A 21,523-nucleotide genomic window follows, 5' to 3' on the forward strand; every position below is an offset into this window, starting at 1 on the left:
TAATATTATAACACCTAAGGCTGAATTCACACAACTTTGAAGTGTGCACCGTGCTTGTATGGCAATACCTGGAGTTAACTGCGTAGGCAGTTACAATGATAGAATACAATGATAATGCTCCTAACAACTCCTTAAATGTTTCATCCTATTTAAAGCTATGTGTAGTGACTGAAATATAATAATTTCTCAATATACATCATTTACTTTCATCCTCGGCTTTCTTTTAATAATGGTTGGGCCACACATGTCCTATTAGGCAGTTAGCTCAGGTAAGGAGACCCGCTGCTCGGGCCAGATGTTGCAATCCGAGATCGGAAATAAATTTGACAAAAAAAACATGTGAAAACAGTAAGATAACAGTGACTAAGATTATAGAAGAATCAAGCCAAAGAATAACATGGGGCCATTGTTCTTGGGTTATATGTACTAATATGTACAAACGAGTGATCATCTCTGAATACACCAGGACAAATTTATTATCAGCATTGTGCACAGTTTCAGTTTTATTTTTCTATTTTTATTTTTATCTTTGCAACTTATATAGGAATCATGTGCCAAAAAGAACTGCTTTTTGCAGCTTGCTTGACACTTTAGGTCTCTATTTCAGCGTATGGACAGAATGTTTATGCAGGTTTATATTTGGGCCTGACGTAAAAATTGTATGCAAGTAGAGATAAGCGGATATTTTGAAATTAGTATTTGCCACCTTTGCCAAATTTTTCTCCAAAATTTAATTTGCGCCAAAAAAAATTTGTGCAAATCTTAATACTGAAAAGCTTGTAAATGCTCAGAAGATATGCATGGGAGAGAGGAGAGGAAGCGAGAACCCAGCTGACCGTAAGAGTTAACACTTTACAGGGGAAAGTGAGATGACCTTGCTGATTATGAGAGCTTATATTCTACAGGAGAAAGAGAAGACTCCATTAATCATAAGAGCTTACACTCTACAGGAGAGAGGCCCACGCTGACCATAAGAGCTTACACTCTACAAGAGAGAAAACCCTGCTATCTATAAGAGCTTACACTTTAGTAGAGAGAGAGAGGACCCTTCTGGCCATAAGAGCTTACACTCTACAGCAGAGGGAACCCTGCTAACTATAAGAGCTTACACTCTACAGGAGAGAGAGAGAGAGGACCCCACTGACCATAAAAGTTTACACTCTACAGGAGAGAGAGAGGACCCTGCTGACCATAAAGACTTACACTCTACAGGAGAGAAAGGACTCTGCGGACCATAAGAGCTTACACTTTACAAGAGAGAGAAGACCCTGCTGACCATAAGAGCTTACACTCTACAGGAGAGAGAACCCTGCTAACTATAAGAGGTTACACTCTACAGGATAGAGAGAGAGGACCCCACTGACCATAAAAGTTTACACTCTACAGGAGAGAGAGAGGACCCTGCTGACCATAAAGACTTACACTCTACAGAAGAGAGAACCCTGCTGACCATAAGAGCTTACGCTCTACAAGTGAGAGAGAGGACCCTGCTGACCATAAGAGCTTACACTCTACAGGAGAGAGACACAGGCTGACCATAAGAGTTTATACTCTACAGGAGAGACAGGGAGGACCCCATTGACCATAAGAGCTCACACTCTACAGGAGAGACAGACAGAACACTGCTGACCATAAGAGCTTATACTCTACAGGAGAGATAGAGGACCCCGCTGACCCTGTGACTCTGGAGATGGGAAACAACTGTACAAATTATGTTCCAATGGGAACTGCTGATCAGTGATGACCCAGGCACTGACTACTACTGTATAACCCATAAGATGTCATAGCAGCAGGGCATTCTGGGGAGGTCTACATGCGGGAGGGAAATGGTGCTGGGCAAATTTTCATTTTTTTGCAAACCATGAATTGAATCTCAGAATGTTTGAATTCACATGAAACCGTGAATTTCAGGAAATTTGAGCCTACTCAATCCTCCGCAAATCAATCCACTCATCCCTATTTGTAAGTACCAATTTATTCTAAGCTGTGACCGCCAAGTAAGACAGTGTCCTGGAGCAGTATGGTCAAGTAGCCACATCAGTGTTCTGTGGTCGCTTGATGGGAGCCCAGTGAACCACCTCCTACCTGCCGGCATCCCTGACATCCGTTTTGATGCGCCATCATGTGTGAGTCATGCCACAAGGATGACATTGCACTAGGCTTACAAATCAAAAGAGATTCTGGCAGGGATTCTACAAAGTATGAGGTGGTTAATAGGGCTCCTGTCACATGGCCACGTAATACTGATGTGGCTGCTGAACCAGGGTCGAAGAGGAACGAAAAGGCTCAAATGAGATTCTATTGCTATTGGACAATTATTCTTTGAATTATTGCTAATAATAAGTTCTAGCTCTGTCTAATCTTCGATTTCTGTCAGGGCTCCCCAGCTTTTATATGCGCATGATAATTTGATGTGCTCATGCCTAGGAATACACATATGCCTGTAGGTTAACATGACCCCAATAATTCCATAAAACCAATTGAATATCGTCCTCTTACTTCTACGTGTGATATCTCTCTTTAGTGATGCAGACTTCCTGGCACTACACTTTCAATCTGCTGATGTGACTTGTAGATCATCTTTTTTTTTAATACTGTTTCCCCTAGAGATGCCATTAATGTCTGGCAGCTGCTCATTTGCCCCTACATGTGAAGGAATGGCGGGGAGAGTCTAATACTTTTTATAAATAAAACTAATCAAAAACAAGAAGAAGCTTTTCATACAAATATTGTTTCTATTTTGCATTATTTGCCTGTCATCTGTAGGTAATCATCAAAATGTTTTTTTTTCTATTCTGGTTGCCAGAAATGTAAGGAAAAGCATCTGCTTACTGAATGTCCTATATCATGTAAATGTGATACAGACTATAACAGAAAGGGGAGATAGATGTACAGTATACATTATTACAAAACCCAAGACGTAGCCAAGGGAGTAATCAAGATGCAATCGTTGTCTTCATTGCTGGCTACAAAACAGAAACAAGATTTTAATTTGTAAATGTACTTTTTAGTCATTCATCAGCCTTTATGTATCTTGTGATGTAGTCTATTATCTTATTTTGCTTTCTTCTCTCTCAAGTACCATGCTGAAGGTGCTGATTTAACTGCCTAGTTAAAGGGAATCTGTCAGCAGGTTTTTGTTATGTAATCTGTGGACATCATGGCGATGGGATTAAAACACAGATTTCCACAATGCGCCACTTATCAAGCTGTGCGCTGTTGTTTACTAACAGTGAAGGTTTTATCACTAGGACATTATCATTGCTGTGACTAGCTGGCAGCGTGATCAGTGGTCCGACTCCACCCCCCTCCTGTGATAAGCAGCTCACTGTCAATAGTCTGGTGTGGGCGGGGTTAGCTCTCTCACCTCTGCTTCATGCTAAATCTAAGAACCTTGATTGTGTCACAACAAAACCTGCCGACAGATTCCCTTTAATGCCCTTTTAGGAGTTGCATTGAACTGGTGCTATAGCATGAATTTGTACTGAATCTCTAATTAAAATCACTCACCGTGTCTAAGCTTCTCTTTTCCCTTATGTGTAAAGCCCCTTTCACATGTCTGTGTTTGCAGTACGTTTGGCATCCATCTCTTATACGGATGCCACACGTACCCATTATAACCTTCGCTACTATGTACATGTTCATGTTTTTACACAGATCTTGTGTCCTTGCAAAACACATGGAGACATACCGTTTTTTTTTCCGGCAGCATGGATGTGTCATCTGTGTGCTGTATGTATGCTGTACGTGTTTAACATTGGAGAGTATAGGAGAAACTTTGTAATTTAATTCTTTTTTTAACCATGTCCACACTGATGGTAAAAATGGACACACGGATGACACACTGATGGAAAACACTGACGGCACAAGTACCATTTAAACATGGACGTATGAAGGAGGCATAAGAGTTTTTGGCAATAGAGCTTGGCTTCCAATTCTTGCTATAGCAGCAGTTCAAAGCAGCTTCTAAAAGAGCATTAACTAAAAAGTTAAATCATCACTATCAGAATGGTGTTTTAGAAAGTATACAATAGTGTATAATTCAAAGATCTATAAGTGTGCAAAGACTGATCATTAATTAAATAAAAAATTGAGTCACTATTTAAAAGGGTTTTCCACTGTAAGGAAAGTGAACCTCAAACACTATTATATATTTAAAATAATAAACAGAGCAGTTACTCCCCATCCCTGGGTTCAGAGCTGGAGCTCCATGTTTGCTGTCTATCTGCTGCTACTTGGGACTTGTTATTTTGGCTACAGTGGTGATGTCATATTGATGGCTCTGATCACTGCTGTAGCTAATCACTAAGTTCAGTGGCTCAGACAAGGTAGACAGCTTGGAATTGGTTAACTGCAGCATTGATACGCATTGTTAACATCATGTAACCAATGCAACCAAAACACTAAGACCAGCAGTGGCTGGGAGCTGGGACTGGACCCTGCTCTGTTTGTTATTTTAGGTAGATAAGAGCATATGGGATCCAGTTTCCTTAGAGCTGAAAACCCTTTTAATCATACCTCCAAACATTGCATCCCCATACTGTTTTAAGCCCTTTCCCATTTTGCCTAGGAATACCTACAAAACATCCTGGAAATGCACACATTTTTGCCTACTTTTTACCCATTTCGCTGTCCAATTCTTCCAAAAATGGGACGGTTGGATAGCATGTTTATGTTTTTATGTTAGTAAATTGCTACACTGTTATATCAAAGTTAACCTACAGTGCCTACAAGTAGTATTCAACCCCCTGCAGATTTAGCTGGTTTGATAAGATGCAAATAAGTTAGAGCCTTCAAACTGCAAACGAGAGTAGGTTTTATGAACAGAAGCATAAATCTTACAAACCAAAAAGTTATGTTGCTCAGTTGAATTTTATTAAATTTTAAACATAAAAGTGTGGGTCAATTATTATACAACCCCTATGTTTAATATTTTGTGGAATAACCCTTGTTTGCAATTACAGCTAATAATCGTCTTTTATAAGACCTGATCAGGCCGGCACAGGTCTGTGGAGTTATCTTGGCCCACTCCTCCATGCAGATCTTCTCCAAGTTATCTAGGTTCTTTGGGTGTCTCATGTGGACTTTATTCTTGAGCTCCTTCCACAAGTTTTCAATTGGGTTAAGGTCAGGAGACTGACTAGGCCACTCCAACACCTTGACTTTTTCCCTCTTGAACCAGGCCTTGGTTTTCTTGGCTGTGTGCTTTGGGTCGTTGTCTTGTTGGAAGATGAAATTACGACCCATCTTAAGATCCTTGATGGAGGAGCGGAGGTTCTTGGCCAAAATCTCCAGGTAGGCCGTGCTATCCATCTTCCCATGGATGCGGACCAGATGGCCAGGCCCCTTGGCAGAGAAACAGCCCCACAGCATGATGCTGCCACCACCATGCTTGACTGTAGGGATGGTATTCTTGGGGTCGTATGCAGTGCCATCCAGTCTCCAAACGTCACGTGTGTGGTTGGCACCAAAGATCTCGATCTTGGTCTCATCAGACCATAGAACCTTGAACCAGTCTGTCTCAGAGTCCTCCAAGTGATCATGAGCAAACTGTAGACGAGCCTTGACATGACGCTTTGAAAGTAAAGGTACCTTACGGGCTCGTCTGGAACGGAGACCATTGCGGTGGAGTACGTTACTTATGGTATTGACTGAAACCAATGTCCCCACTGCCATGAGATCTTCCTGGAGCTCCTTCCTTGTTGTCCTTGGGTTAGCCTTGACTCTTCGGACAAGCCTGGCCTCGGCACGGGAGGACACTTTCAAAGGCTGTCCTGGCCGTGGAAGGCTAACAGTAGTTCCATAAGCCTTCCACTTACGGATGATGCTCCCAACAGTGGAGACAGGTAGGCCCAACTCCTTGGAAAGGGTTTTGTACCCCTTGCCAGCCTTGTGACCCTCCACGATCTTGTCTCTGATGGCCTTGGAATGCTCTTTTGTCTTTCCTATGTTGACCATGTCTGAGTGCTGTTCACAAGTTTGGGGAGGGTCTTAAATAGTCAGAAAAGGCTGGCAAAAGAGATCTTTAATCCACACATGTGAAGCGCATTATTCTTGGTGCCTGAACTACTTCTTAATACTTTTGGGGGACCAAACAGAATTCTTGTGGTTTGAGGGGTTGAATAATAAATGACACTCTGAATTAACTTTTAACGTTTTTAAAAAAAACAAAAAAAACAAAACAAAACATTTGCTGCAGTGCATTTCCCACTTCTGCTGATCTACAGTACAAATGTCACAATGCCAAGTTAATTCCGCATGTGTCAACCAGCTAAATCTGCAGGGGGTTGAATACTACTTGTAGGCACTGTATAGGTTTCCCCACTAAATACATTTATCAACCATCTACAAATTGGGTGGGGAACCTTTGTTCTGCCAAGGGCCTTTTGGGTATTTATAACATCAGTTGGGGCCCATAAAAAATTTCAACTTGAAAATTATCCTGCTATATGTAGTCAAACAATTAATTAACTCACCGCTAATGTGATGGCTGGAGCTGCTTCTCTTTGGTGCAGCTGTGATGTTAGGTGATATTGATGATGTTGCTACTCACAACTGCTTTTCCAGGTTTACGTCGTTCTGGAAAAACTCTTTGCGATAAGTTTTGTAAAAAACATCTCACAGCAATAAGTTGTACTGAACATAGATATATACTGTATTTCACTGCATGTCTCCTCAAAGTGGCAAATTCAACACTGTTCACATTACATTTATAGAACTCAAGCAGAGGAGGGTCTGCTGTATACATCACATAGGAGACACCGAGACTGCTGTATATATCACATGGGAGACACTGAGACTGCTATATGCAGTGCCTTGGCAAAGTATTCATACCGTGTGAACTTTTCCACATGTTTTTCCGTTACACCCAGAAACTTAAATATACTTTATTGGGATGTTATGTGATATATCAGCACAAAATAGCAAGTATTTGCAAAGTGTAAAGGAAATGATACATGGATTTCTATTTAATTTAAAAATATAAATCTGAAAATTGTGACTTGCATTTGTATTCAATCCCCTGTAGTCTGATACCCATAAATAAAATCCTGAGTAACCAATTGCTTCCAGAAGTCCCAGAATTACTAAATTGAGTCAACCTGTGTGTAATTTCTCCCAGAAAATTATTGCAATTACACATGTTTTGTTATATGCATGTTTATTTCCTGTGTGTATATTGGAACAACACAAAAAAAGAGAAAACAAGCCAAATTGGACAAAAGTTCACATAGAACCCAAAATTGAACGAACAAAATTGTTAGCACCTTTGCTTCACGCATGTGATGCTCGTTTCAACTCACCTGTGGCAAGTAACAAGTGTGAGCAATATGAAAATCTCACCTGAAACCAGATAAAGGGGAGAAGTTGACTCAATCTTTGCATTGTGTGTCTGTATGTGTGCCACACCAAGCATGGAAAACAAAAAGAGGAGAAGAGAACTGTCTGAGGACTTAAGAACTAAAATTGTTGAAAAATATCAACAATCTCAAGGTTATAAGTCTGTCTCCAGAGATCTTGATGTTCCTTTGTTCACAGTTCGCAACATAATCAAGAAGCTTACAACCCATGGCACTGTAGCTAATCTCCATGGACGGCAGAGAAAAATTGATGAAAGGTTGTAATGCAGGATAGTCCAGATGGTGGATAAGCAGCCCCAATCAAGTTCCAAAGAAATTCAAGCAGTTCTGCAGGCTCAGGGTGCATCAGTGTCAGCACGAACTATCCGTTGACATTTAAATGAAATTAAACGCCATGGCAGGAAACCCAGGAGGACCCCACTGCTGAAACAGAGACATAAAAAAGCTAGACTGCAGTTTGCCAAAATGTATGTGAGTAAGCCAAAATCCTTCTGGAAAAGCATCTTGTGGACAGATGAGATGAGAATAGAGCTTTTTGGTAAAGCACATCATTCTACTGTTTACTGAAAATGGAATGAGGCCTACAGAGAAAAGAACACAGTGCTTACAGTCAAATATGGTGGAGGCTCAAAAATGTTTTGGGGTTGTTTTGCTGCCTCTGGTACTGGATGCCTTGACTGTGTGGACCCAGCCAAAGGATTTTGGGTCGCAATGTACTACCTAGTGTCAGAAAGCTTGGTTTGGCGACCTAGGTCATGGGTCTTCCAGCAAGACAATGACCCCAAATATACTTCAAGTAGCACTCAGAAATGGATGGAAAAAAGCGCTGGAGATTTCTGAAGTAGCCAGCAATGAGTCTGGATCTAAATCCCATTGAACACATATGGAGAGATCTTAAAATTCTGTTGGGAGAAGGCACCCTTCAAATATCAGATACCTGGAGCAGGTTGCAAAAGAAGAGTGGTCCAAAATTCCAGTTGAGAGGTGTAAGAAGCTTGTTGATGGTTATAGGAGCGAATGATTGCAGTTATTTATTCGAAAGGGTGTGCAACCAAATATTGAGTTGAGGGTGCCAACAATTTTGTCCAGCCAATTTTTAATGTTTTGTGTGAAATTATGTCCAATTTGCCTTGTTTCTCTCTTTTTTAGTGTTATTCCAATACACACAAAGGAAACAAACATGTGTATAACAAAACATGTGTAATTTCAATAATTTTCGAGGAGACATACTTTATTTTCTGGAACAATTTCAAGGGTTCCAACATGTTTGGCCATGACTGTAGATCACATATGAAACACTTTGACTCACGCATAATATATCACATAGAAAACACTGAGACTGCAGTATGCATTATAAAGGAGAGACTGTAACTGGAGCAAATACATCGCATAGGAGTCACTAGGGCTAGCACATATATATCACATGGGTTGGAGCATATACATCACACCAACTTCTGCCTTCATAATAGGAGCGGGACAGAAGCACAGAGAGCTAACTATGCCCCCAAAGAATGCCCTGACAATGGAACTGGCCATCGTCAGGGCGTAATCGTTGAATGCATGCGCTGCAGCATTCAGTAGTGAAATACAGTTGCTCACAGACTAAGAAAGAATTTAAGGGCCACCGGCTCGCTAAACGGGACCACTGGCCAAAGCACTGTGGTCCTGGAATCTGCCCAGGGACCGGATGAAATTACATTGCAGGCCATAAAGGGCTCTAAGGCCGGGAGGTTTCTCACCCCGAATCTACAGCATAGGTGTTAAATCTATGATTACTGAGGTGATCAGACCACAGGGACCCACAATGATTCTAAAGTTCTGTGTGACTAGAGTGGTGATGACACATGTGTGTTCCATTCATACAAGAGTTCTTGAGAGCTTTATTCTTGAAATTGTTGGGGTCCCAATGGTCAGATCCTTTGCAATCATTCACTTATCACCTATCCTATAGATAGAAGATAACTGTATTTAGTGGGGAGAAGCCCCTTTATGAACTTGTTAGTGCTTCATACATGGGTATATGATGGTACTGTACAGCCTCCAAATTGTGAGCAGAGTTATGAAATTCACCCATGAAACTCTATGGGCCATTCTGCACTTCACAGATCATACAGTGCTTCTCACCATTATTGGCTCCCCTTCAATGTACCAAAGTTATATCCTCAGGATTTTTAAATTAGTGGTCCAAAGTAATACAACAATAAAACATTGTTTTTCAACTTCCATGTTGCAATTTCAAAGAAAAAAACAGAATAAACATCATGTGCAGCAATAAAGGCACCCCTAATTTATATTTGATTGCACACCAATTGGCATTGCTGACAGCCTCCAAAAATTTCTTGTAGCCATCTATAAACTTCTCTTCTTGCACTGCTCAGCTGGCATTTTCTGCCACTCTTCCTTTGTTCAAGCTCTTGAATGTTTGCAGGGTTCTTTTTCCCAATTTCAGCTCACCCCAAAGATTTTCAATGGGATTGAGGTCAGGATGCATAGCTGGCCATTTTAAAACAGTCCATTTTTTCTTTTTAAACCATTCCTGTGTACTTTTGGATGTGTGCTTTGGATCATTGTCTTGCAGGAGGACCCATGATCTTCGACTCAAACCAAGTTTTCTTACACTGGGTAGGACATTTCGCTCTAAAATCTCTTGAAGATTCTCTGATTTCACGATTCCTGTGATATGGTCAAGGCCTCCATTAGCAGACACAGCAAAGCAACCCCACAGCATTATGGATTCTCCACCATGCTTAACTGTTAGTACGGTGTTCTTTTCCTTATAAGCTTCATTGCATCGTCCGTAAACAAACTGTTGCTTTGCATTGCCAAAATGCTCTATTTTTGCTTCATCTGTCTACAGAACATTTTCCCAGAAGGATTGTGGTTGGTCAAGGTACTTTTTGGTAAAGATCAGTCATTTCTTTTTATGTCTATTCTTCAGCAATGGTTTCTTCCTTGGCCTTCACCCATAAAGCTCTGCTTGGTTTAGTGTACGGCGTATGGTACTTGTTGAAAGCATGACCCCAGACTGTTCCAGGTTGGCCTTCAGGTCTTTGGATGTTTGACTTGGTGTTTTTCAACCATTCACACCAACCTTCCAAGACATCTCTTGTCAATTTTCCTCTTTCCCCCACGTCCAAGGAGGTTCTTGACGGTTCCATGCTTGACAAACTTCTTAATAACATTGTGCACTGTTGAAACTGAGATATCAAGGTCTTTGGAGATGGCCTTATACCCTTTGGAAGAGATGTGTTTGCTAATAATAGCAGTTCTGATGTCCTCAGATAGCTCCTTTGTCTTCACCACTGTGATAAAGAAACAGGGCCTACCATGTGGCTTTTTAAAACACTGAAGTCATCATTCATTGGCTAATTCATGTGACATGGGCACCGCCAATTAATCACAGGTGAATCTCTTTGGTGATTTACCACAGGCGAGTCAAAATGTGTTTCCATACTAAATTAATGTAAAAGGTGCCAATACAAATAACACAGCAAGCTTGAGGTTTTTCTATTTTTCCCTCTCATTGTTTTTTGTTTTAAATTCTTGTCCATCATTTGCTCTTTTGTATTTAACACAAGTGCTCTATACAAAAAACTGTTTCACTTGATTCATTTTTTTCAGGAGATATTCCACATTATGGACTTAAACTTCATGGGTGTCAATAACGATGAGCAGGACTTTACAGGTTTTTTTTCCTGCCAGATTTCCTTATGTGTCTGACAAAAAGAATCATGGCGTGCTCCCTCAGATGTCGTATTACAGCGGTATTCTTCCTTAGAAGCATTACTTTTAGGGGAGAATAACTTTGTAATATGGGGCTTTATGCAGGCACTGTATGGCAGCACACAGAGTCCCTGCAGATCAGTACTACAGCATGTTCATGAACCCTTTCATTCAGCTTGCATCAAATTGAGGTACAAATCTTTGCCTTTTTTACTTATCAATACAAAATAGTGCAGCCTAAAAATTCCGTATTTACTTTCAATAAACTATGTATTCTTCATATCAATGTCTATTCATGGTAATAATAACTACCTACACCCCAGGGAATTCAATGAATCTGCAATCCTGATGATACAAGCCCCAGAGGTAGGCAAGAGGGGGTTTACTGCACCCATTGTAATAACTCCCTGTTTTTTTTGGCTATTACGATATATATTATTTTTGCACTTTAATTAGTTTTTCATTGGGGTAACAGTAAAGTAATATCAAACTCTTATATTTTGCTATAAACTTTGATATTAAAATCTGACAAGGTTTACTTTTATTAGATTCTGGTATCAATCATGCGCAGCCAAGAAAAGACTTTAATTTCCTGGAGGGCTACAATATATTGTATGTAAAAACCCATCATTACAGGAAAGCTGTGTATGCGTTCGTCACTATTAAAATATAAATTTCCTTCTGATTCAAAGTACATGATGTTAATATTGTCTTGTCATATTGGAGTCCAGTGTGACGGGTCATCATATTATGTCCTGCTAATAACTGGGCAGTCGACATGCATTTGTTGGGTCCTACAAATCAAGAGAGGCTCTCTACAGCATCTTTTATCTCTGGCTAAGAAATAAGGACCTCAACAGTGGACCACCATCTATAGGTTCATTTTTTTTGTGAAGCCTAAAATCTCTTTAGTAGAAGTAGTTCATTTTTTAGGATCTAAATCATTTTGATTGAGTAGTTAGTTTCTACAAAGAATTCCTCTCTCTTTCTTGAGGACCCAGATAATCCATGCATTACCGAGGCAGATTATAATTGGCACCATGTAATACTTCATTTTTCCTGCGGATGTGCTGCAGGAAAATCAAACATTTGATGCGAGGTTCCCCTGAATATTACTACTAATTCCTGGAGTCCCAGCTGCATGTTATTAGGTACCTTTCTAACTAAAAGTAACCCTGTTTAAAGGGGATCTGTCACTAGGTTTTTGCTAACTCATCTGAGAGCAGCATAATGTAGTAAAAGAGACCCTGATTCCAGCGATGTATCACTTAGTTTACTGGGTGCAGCAGTTGTGACACAATCAGAGTTTTTAGATGCAGCATGTAGCAGAGCTGAGAAAGCTAACCCCGCCCACACCAGGCTTTCTGTGTACATTGTCTGTTGACAGTGAGCTGCTTATCAGAGGAGGGGGCTTGGTTTGACCAAGATTCATTGGAACGGTAGTCCAGCCAGTGATAATCTCCCGGCGATAAAACATTGATTGTTTTGAAACAACAGCACACAGCCTAATAAGTGACACATTCCTGAAAACTATGACCTGTCTTTCAAATTTCATTGTTTCACACAATTTTCAGAAAATGCAGCAAAAACAGTGATTTTACAGATTTTTGGGAAAATCATATAAAACACATCAGAAAGGCATCGTGCGAACACAATTTAACGATAAACAGTAACCATTAAATGTTTAGTAGTCTGCACTAGTTCTGCAACAATGTTATGTACATCATTCATGTGACTGCTGCAGCCAATCACTGGCCTTAGGGTTAACGTCATCGCTGCAGGACTAGTATGGAGCATTAGTGCTGGAGTGGCAGGGGATTTATTTGGGTGAGCAATGTTATTTTTTTAAACCATTTCCTGCTGTTTTCTCCGCTGCCTTGATGCATTATTAATGGATCACGCCCACTTATTACGGAAGCCATTTTAATTACAAATTTATGGAAGGAAATTTCGGTTTATGTCATTCCCTAGCATGTATGTTTGGGTTAATCAAAGGTAAACCTACTCTAAAGTATCTGAACCTAGCCGGCGGCATATCACAAGCGGTAGAGAATAACATATTGCGCCAAGTCTTTAAATATTCTGATTGTTCCTTGAAAGTTGAAGGCTTCTCAGTCTCAGAAGGGCCTAGCGCAGACTCACAACTTGTAGGAAAATAGTTAATTTCTCTCTTTTCTTACGCACACATTTGGTGGATATAAATTTGTCATGCTCCATTAATCTTGGACTGCCTAGGCGAAACACATGATTTTCAAGTTCAATTCCAGCACAGCTCTATTCAAGTTATCTGCTACGATGCAAACACTTCAGAATGGAATAAAGCTGGCCATGCACACAATGACTGGGCACAACCCTATTGATTCCCAGCTGGGTGGTAGCCACATTCACTGCCGATTTGCCACCATTGCAGTTCAGCTTTTATGCCTTGCATGATATGGCTCTACCAATCTGCACCACCTATATCAAATTTGATATGCAAGTAGCTAAAGCTCAGACGGAAATATCACATACCGCTCATACGTTGTCCAACGATATGAGGCTTTTCACATGATGTAAAGTGCATGTGTGGCTTATATTTCTTATAAATTATCCCTTACATGTGGCTGTTAATTTACCCGCAGTGATTAGCAAACGCTTTGCTTACAAATTTAAAGCCTCATTTACAATGAAAACATTATCGTTTTTAATAACGTTCCTTTCACGATAATTTTTCAGTGTAAAAAGCTCGTTCATCAAAATCATTGTTCTCATCAGTGCCTCATTCTGTGTAAATAGGACTCGCACTGCCAAGAAGCATGGCAGACAATCTATTACAAATCTTTCAGTGCCCATCATTTGCCACAGTCTGCCCGTGTAAACAGACTATTAAATGTCTGCCGATCAGTGTTTACCGATTGGCGGTCGTTTAGTGTCACCGGTCGGTCGGTGTAAACGAACCCTAAAGCTATGTTTTCACATAAAAACACTGATGTAGAATACTGACCAAATACTGAACATGTGAACGTGGCCTAAGACTGACTATTTTTTTCAAGAAATCGCGTCACTGTATAGACAGGGTCTGGTATTATGGCTTAGCTCAATTCAAATGATTCTGGATGAGTTGCTACATCAGGCACAGCACAAGGACAAGAGGGGTAAACAATTTTATAATCTTATATGACCATTTTTAGTACATTCATACATATTTGGAACCTATTAAAATATCTACATTTCAGAACCTGAAGAACCAACTGTTCATTCTCCCAGTGTACAGCACAGACAGGAATATAATTTGGAAAAGGGAGTCAGCTTTAATATTTAACTAATATCTCTTGGCTTAAATTCTGGTTTTACCCACTACTTACAAGTATGGAAATTAAGTTATAATCATAAAAGAGCACCATGGAGATGATGCAAAGGTTACAATTTTACCCATTCCAGCCCATAAAACTCTTAAGAATCTGGAGGTGATGGAGACAAATTGATACCTGTAAACCTGGCCATACACATAAATTAGCTGTTGGATGAAAGTTTGTTGAGCAGACAACGGTCTCTCCAAACTCGCCTTATATAGGCGAGCGCTCCACTGTTTTCCATGGACAGAGTCTAGACTGATACTCCAAACCTCTGGCAGCTGCTTATTCTTCCTGAAAACACAAGGATAGGGGGATGAAATTCCAATTGCCTAGTAATTCTCCCCCAACATCACCTGTCATGCAACAATCTGATTGTCAAACAGTTCTTCTGAATCTAATTCATCTAATATGTTTAGGGGTCTTTGGGGTCACCTGCAATCCATCATCCTCAACAAACCACCTTCTAAGAGTATCTCATATGTTAAAAAGCTTCTCTTGTCATCAACAGAAAAAAGAGTTGGGTCAAACTACTAGATACCAAGGATATACTATAGATGGTGCAGAATATGCCACCGCACCCAGACTCTGGTGTCTGGGGTTGCGAGTGTCTTTTCTAACATAAATAAAGAACGACCATGCTATACATTAAATGTGTTTTGTTTTTGTTTTTTTTATGTGGGGTGGTGAAGATCCTTTTGCATTGGGACACAGGAACATTAAATTATGCCTTGGCTCAACTCAATCAAAATTTTTGCCCTTCTACTTAAAATAGAAAACCACACCTTAAAAGGGTTTTCCAATTAATCCAAATTATCAACTGTCCACATCAGCACCCAAGCACCCAAAATCAGTAGGACAAGGCCTCGACTACATTTCCTCCTCGTTTTGGTCTGGATTAAATGGTGCAGTAGTCTATGGGACTGATGAAGATTGCCAGACGCTCTACTCCATTCAATCTCGACTACAGCTAGGATGAAAAAGGGTTCAAGCACCCTATTCTCGTGATTGTTGTGGGTATCAGCAATCAGACATGGATGGATAATAAATGTGACTCACGGAAAACTCCTTTAAGATCAAAGTTATCTCATCTATGGACACATTAATCTTTCAGCAGTGAAGATGGATATGAGCTACAACACCTAAATCTAGGCTGTGGTATTGACAGTTACTTGTGGCGTTAGAGGAGAAAAAGACGGCTAGGAACCCATGCTCAAGGTGTGGACACTGGTAGAGTGTAAAAATTGTTTTAGGATTTTTTGTATATTTTAAGAAATTGGATGCTTTTCTATATATTCAAATTTCCTGTTACACCTGAAGAATCTTCATTAGAAATTTGTGGAATATGGAGGTACAGTTGAGACCACATTGACGTCTGTGGCATCTTACATGGAACTATAATACGACCACATACACGGGCCGACCTGCGGCTATTAACGACAGCCAATTGGTTACATAGAATCAATAACCTATATAGACAGGGCAAAAGCACAGAACAATTAGTAACAGAGCGTTTTGTGCACATAGACTGTCATTGTCCTCGGCAGCACATGTCCTGTTTGCCCAAGACAATAAGACAATGTGCTGCCAAAAAAGATGATTTTTAAGCAAGATAAAAATCATTTTACTGGATGAATGTGCGTTCACGATAATCAGCCAGTGTAAATGCACCTTAAAATGGAACTGTTGTTTCAGGAGAACTTGCAGCAGAATGTCTGTGTCTGACTCTAGAATCTACCCACTCCATAGAATTTTACTAGCAGCAACAGTCATCTCCTATCTCAGTAATGGTAAAATCTGTCTTCACTCAACAGATTTTATATGTGAATTAAAAGTGAAAGATCAATCCAGGAGGAAGAGAAAGAAGCAGATTGCTCTGATAAGATATTATAAACTGACTTATTTTCACATGTTCAATTAATTTATGATATAAAAATTAAAATGATGGTTTCTCTTTAAGCCTTAATTGTAATGAAATGTAGGGTAACTGACCATCTAGAAACAAATATTCACATTGCTTATTACTTTCATCCACATTGCAGGCAGAATTTCTGATATGATGAATCATTTAATATTTGCATTGTTTCTCAGTCCAGACAGACCCCAGAAGGTGAATTCCTGCCGCTAGACCAACGTGAGCTGGATGTTGGATTTGGCACCGGAGCTGATCAACTGTTCCTAGTTTCTCCACTAACAATCTGCCATGAGATTAACCGTCGGAGTCCATTCTTTGATCTCTCACACAAGTCACTGCGGAGTGAGCAGTTTGAGATAGTTGTCATTCTGGAAGGCATTGTGGAAACTACAGGTGAGAATTAGAGCATCATAATGATTCCATGATCGCTACGACAGGAACCGAGAATGAAGTACAACATACTTTAGTATAGCAAAGAAGCAGATCAATAATGAAATGATTTATATTAAGAGTATGATAAACATGATAAGGAGGATAGAGGGAGAGGGAGCAGGAATGAGACAAGGTAAGAAAACAAGCGATAGTGGGAGGGAGACAGAGAAAGCAGGTCAGGCTGAAGAAGGGAGAAAAGAGGAAAACACAAAGGAAATAAAGGGCACGGACATAAGCCAACTTCACTGGTCAACTGCAACATAAAAGCACTATCTCCAGACAACTAATATTACAGTGTAGCCTACACATATTCATACCTGTGCAGAGGTAGAGAACGCGGCTGCATTGGGGTCAATAGAGACAATGCCCCATTTCAAATTGGTTTGTTCAGCGTTATAATAGGTGGCAAGAATAGCATAGGAAAATGTATGAAGGTCAAAAAATTGGGCAGGGGGCAGCAGTTGTTAGTGGTTAGGCATACAGTGGTGTCAAGCACCCCCTAAAAGCAAACCCTTTTTATTCTTTGTCATGGGACCCTCCACCTACTATGTATAGCAATGGGTCTATGGGTCCAAGTGAGTTGAATTCACAGATGGTGTCTATTTATTGCGCAAATACAGCATGATTCCATTTAATCCCTTTAATCTGTCACCAGGTTTTTGCCACAAAATCTGAGAGCAGCATAATGTAGAGCCAGAGACCTTGATTCCAGCAATGTGTCACTTACTGTGCTGCTGGTTGTAGTTTTGATAAAATCACTATTTTATTAGCAGGAGATTATCACTAGAGGCTTGTAAACCTGCTGCCATGAAGTCATCCATATTCATGAGCGCTGCATAATCCCGACTCTACTACTGATTGACAGCTTTTTGCCTATGCACAGTGTATACAGAAATCTGCCAATCAGAGGTGTGGGCAGAGTTATACAGAGATCAGCATTCAGAGAACTGGTAGATCTGCAGCAAAGAAAACTGTTATTTTATAATGCAGCAAGCAGCCCAGTAAGTGACACATCTCTGGAATCAGGCTCTCTGCCCCTATATTATGCTGCTCTCAAATGGGGTAGCAAAAACCTGGTGACAGATTCCCTTTGAGGATTATAAAATTGAAAGTATATTAATTGTAAAATGTAACCTTATGAGGCATAAAAAAGAGCTGCACATATTATTACTCATATGTAAATATACGAGGAGGTTGTTACTGTCATGGTACATCGTTTTCCCTGTCCTGCATTTCTGTATAAAATGTCATGATGTGATGTAAATACCCATGCTCTTTCCCAGATCTTTGTTCCTCAACCATAATTTAACTTGGGCTTGTGTCAACACCGCTAGAGGACTCCCCATTGTTCTCTTAAGCAGGGGGAGAACTCACAGTACACATCTTTATAGACACATCGGAGCCATGCCATGGACTAAACCATCGACTAGGAGGGGGGAAACCTCTCCTCCCCTACCCTTGGGCTGTTCCCGGTAGCCCAAGACAATGGACTTATGCGTGACCAGTGTTGTGTTGGGAGATCTCTGGAGGAAGAAGTGTGGGGGCTCTTAGCTGCGGCAAGACCTCACGCGCGTCGGTGATTGTGGACTTATTATGAACCTTAGGAATAACTTGGATTTTTGATTTGGTCTGCTGCCTGCCTTAATAAATCCCATTGGAGCATTCTTAGTCCGGTGGTCTCTTCTTGCTCTGCCGCATACCCCGTCACAAACTGGTTGGCAGCGGTGGGATCAGAGCAGAAGGAATGGAGGACAACGGCCCATCAACTGCTGGAACCAGAGCCTCAGAGTACAAGAACTGGACTGTGGTGAGCTTACAAACAAAGGCCCATGAACTGGGGGTCAGCTACAAGGGACTCTCAAAGAAGCAGCTAACTGAGGCTTTGGAAGGTGTTCGCCTGCAAGAGGACGCTGAGGAAGCACCTCCACGGCCAATGGAGGAAAGGCGACAGGCAGAGGTAAATACCCAAAAAAGTCAGTGGGCTGTGTGGTACGAGGAGGAGATGGCAATGATGGGAGAGGAGGTCTCCATAGACTATAAGATGGAGGTCATGCGAGGAGCTAAGGAGATGGCATTGCTGGAGAGGCAGATAGCTTTGGAAGCAGCTAGAAGCGTCAGACAGACTGTAACCCTAGCACCCACCATGAGGGAACTCCCCAGAGTGTCCCGCAAAGATTTCAAGCCGTTCCAGGAGGCTGCAGGTTACATTGAGGGCTTCTTCCAGGACTTTGAGCATCAGTGTCGATTAATGGAAGTCCCAGAAAGGGAGCGAGTACGACATCTGGTGGGGCTCTTAGAAGGTGGAGCTGCCGCAGCCTATAGAGCTATGGACCCTCGGGGGGACTGTGAGTATGCAGACATTAAACGGACTATTCTGGAACACTACGCTGTGACCCCAGACACTTATAGGACCCAGTTTTGTACTTTGGCCTGTGATGAGGAGGTGTCCTTCAAGATGTATGCCCACAGACTCAAACAAATCGCTGGCTGGAGGGAGAGGAGGCCATAACTTGGGGGGCCTTCCTCCAGGTCATCTTGAAAGAGCAGTTTTACTTCAAGTGTCCCGCTGAGATCCGAGAATGGGTGCGTGAAAGGAGACCAGCCACGGTGGAGGAAGCTGCAGCTCTAGCGGATGAGGCTCTCACCATCAAGCCTCAATGGAAAAAATTACTACTCAGTGAGAAAAGAACTACCAGCCCCCTGACGATGGCGGCCCCTGGTCCTTCGGCCTCCCATACTCACCATCCCAATAGACCATCCACTCATGGTGACTTTCGTGTGACTGTGCCTCGCATTACTCCTGCTCCGCCTTCGGGACTACGACGTGGAGGAAGAGTCCCAGAGCGCAGATGTTATAGATGTGGGCAGCCTGGGCATCTGCAATTCCAATGTCCAGGTGTTCGGAGGCAGGACAGCTACAGACCGCCTTTGCCGGTTCATTATCTACAGACACCCTCACCAGGAGAAGAGCTGGATTCAGTCCCTGAAGACTTGCCAAGTGACTCCGATACCCTGGCTCCCATACCAGGAGTCTATGGGGTGCGAGCCCCAGCCACCTGTTCTTCTGACCGTCAGCACAAACATCTACAGGAGGTCGTGCTGGATGGCGAAAAGGTTGTCGGCTTCCGTGACACTGGGGCTTTTCTTACCATAGCCGATCCCCGCGTACTTCAGCCAGAAGCAATTCAAAAGGGACCAGGAATTGCCATTGAATTGGCTGGAGGCACCCAGAAATATATTCCAAGAGCGAGGGTGACCCTGGATTATGGCTTTGGGGCCAAACAATGCGTGGTCGGTGTGATGAGCGGCCTCCCCGCAGATGTTCTTTTAGGAAATGATGTGGGACATCTGCATTGCCACTTCGTCGGTGCGGTAACCAGAAGTCAAGCTAAGAGAGCAGCAGATGGCCTCATCCATGGAAATGAGGCCACCAGAACCGCCGACACCGCCGGTGAGTGATTCTTCTTGTGGGGACAATGTGAGTGATACCTGGGATAGAGTTCAGTTTCGACAAGAGGTCGATACTGACCCCACCCTAGCTAGTTTTAGAGCACGAGCTGAGACAGGGCAGTTAGGGGAGAACAGGGAAAGGATTATCCGAGAAAATGAACTTTTGGATAGGGTTACCAATGCTGCTTCCCCAGATAAGCCCTGGACTTGTAACAAACAGATGATTGTTCCTCAGAAATACAGGATTCCCCTACTACACCTTGCTCATGATATCCCTACTGCTGGCCATCAAGGCAAAACCCGCACCGAGAGATGATTGACTCAAACCTTCTATTGGCGAGGGATTTCTCAGGCAGTGGCACATTTCTGCCGAACTTGTGATATATGTCAGCGTAGAGTGCGACCCGGAGATCACCCAAAGGCCCCTCTGCAACCACTCCCTATCATAGAAGAGCCATTTCAAAGAGTAGCTGTTGATATCATTGGGCCTCTAGCTAAGCCAAGTAGATCAGGAAAGCAGTACATTCTCACTGTTGTGGACTACGCCACCCGATATCCGGAAGCTGTGGCCTTGTCCAGTATTTCTGCAGCCAAGGTGGCCGAGACCCTGGTTACCATTTTCACCAGAGTAGGATTTCCCAGTGAGATCTTGTCGGACCAAGGCTCCCAGTTCATGTCAGAACTAGTCCAGTGTCTGTGGCGCACCTGTGGAGTACGAGCGATTCGAACGACACCGTATCATCCACAAACAAATGGACTTTGTGAACGATTTAACGGCACTCTGAAGAATATGCTGAGGGCCTTCACGGACAGAGATTCAGACTGGGAGAAATACCTACCCCATCTCTTGTTTGCCTATCGGGAAGTTCCTCAGGAGTCCACCGGGTTTTCCCCCTTTGAACTCCTCTATGGAAGAAAGGTCTGAGGACCCTTAACTCTGCTCAATGAATACTGGGCGGGGCAAGTTGAAGATACAGGCGCCCCTGTTGTCCCTTATGTCCTAAAGCTGCGAGAAACCCTGGCTCAACTTGCTAGTTTCGCCCAGAGTCATGTGCATATGGCTCAAACCCGACAGAAGACCTGGTATGACCATAAAGCACGCTATCGGGAGTTTGTAGAAGGACAACGGGTCTTAATGATTATTCCCCATCCACAAAATAAACTGCAGACCACGTGGGAGGGTCCCTTCCGGGTTCTCAAGAAACTAAATGACACCAATTACCTTCTTGCTCTAGATGATCAGGGACTAAGACAAAAGACTGTCCATGCGAATATGATTAAGGAATACCATGACCGGAACCTAATAATGATAG

General features: G+C 42.0%; 1 protein-coding gene across 1 annotated transcript in view; it reads left to right on the top strand.

Moving 5' to 3' along the window:
- The window catches only part of LOC141272692 (G protein-activated inward rectifier potassium channel 1-like), a 108,269-nt gene that overhangs the window by 25,659 nt on the left and 61,087 nt on the right, over positions 1 to 21,523 (top strand). Inside the window, exon 2 of the mRNA XM_073683660.1 lies at positions 16,505 to 16,721. Coding sequence (XP_073539761.1) covers positions 16,505 to 16,721 — 217 coding nt within the window. The remainder of the gene's footprint in view (positions 1 to 16,504; positions 16,722 to 21,523) is intronic.

Source organism: Phyllobates terribilis, unplaced genomic scaffold (assembly GCF_046119375.1).
Source record: "Phyllobates terribilis strain yellow unplaced genomic scaffold, ASM4611937v1 Scaffold_5__5_contigs__length_657084704, whole genome shotgun sequence".
NCBI classification, from domain to species: domain Eukaryota; kingdom Metazoa; phylum Chordata; class Amphibia; order Anura; family Dendrobatidae; genus Phyllobates; species Phyllobates terribilis.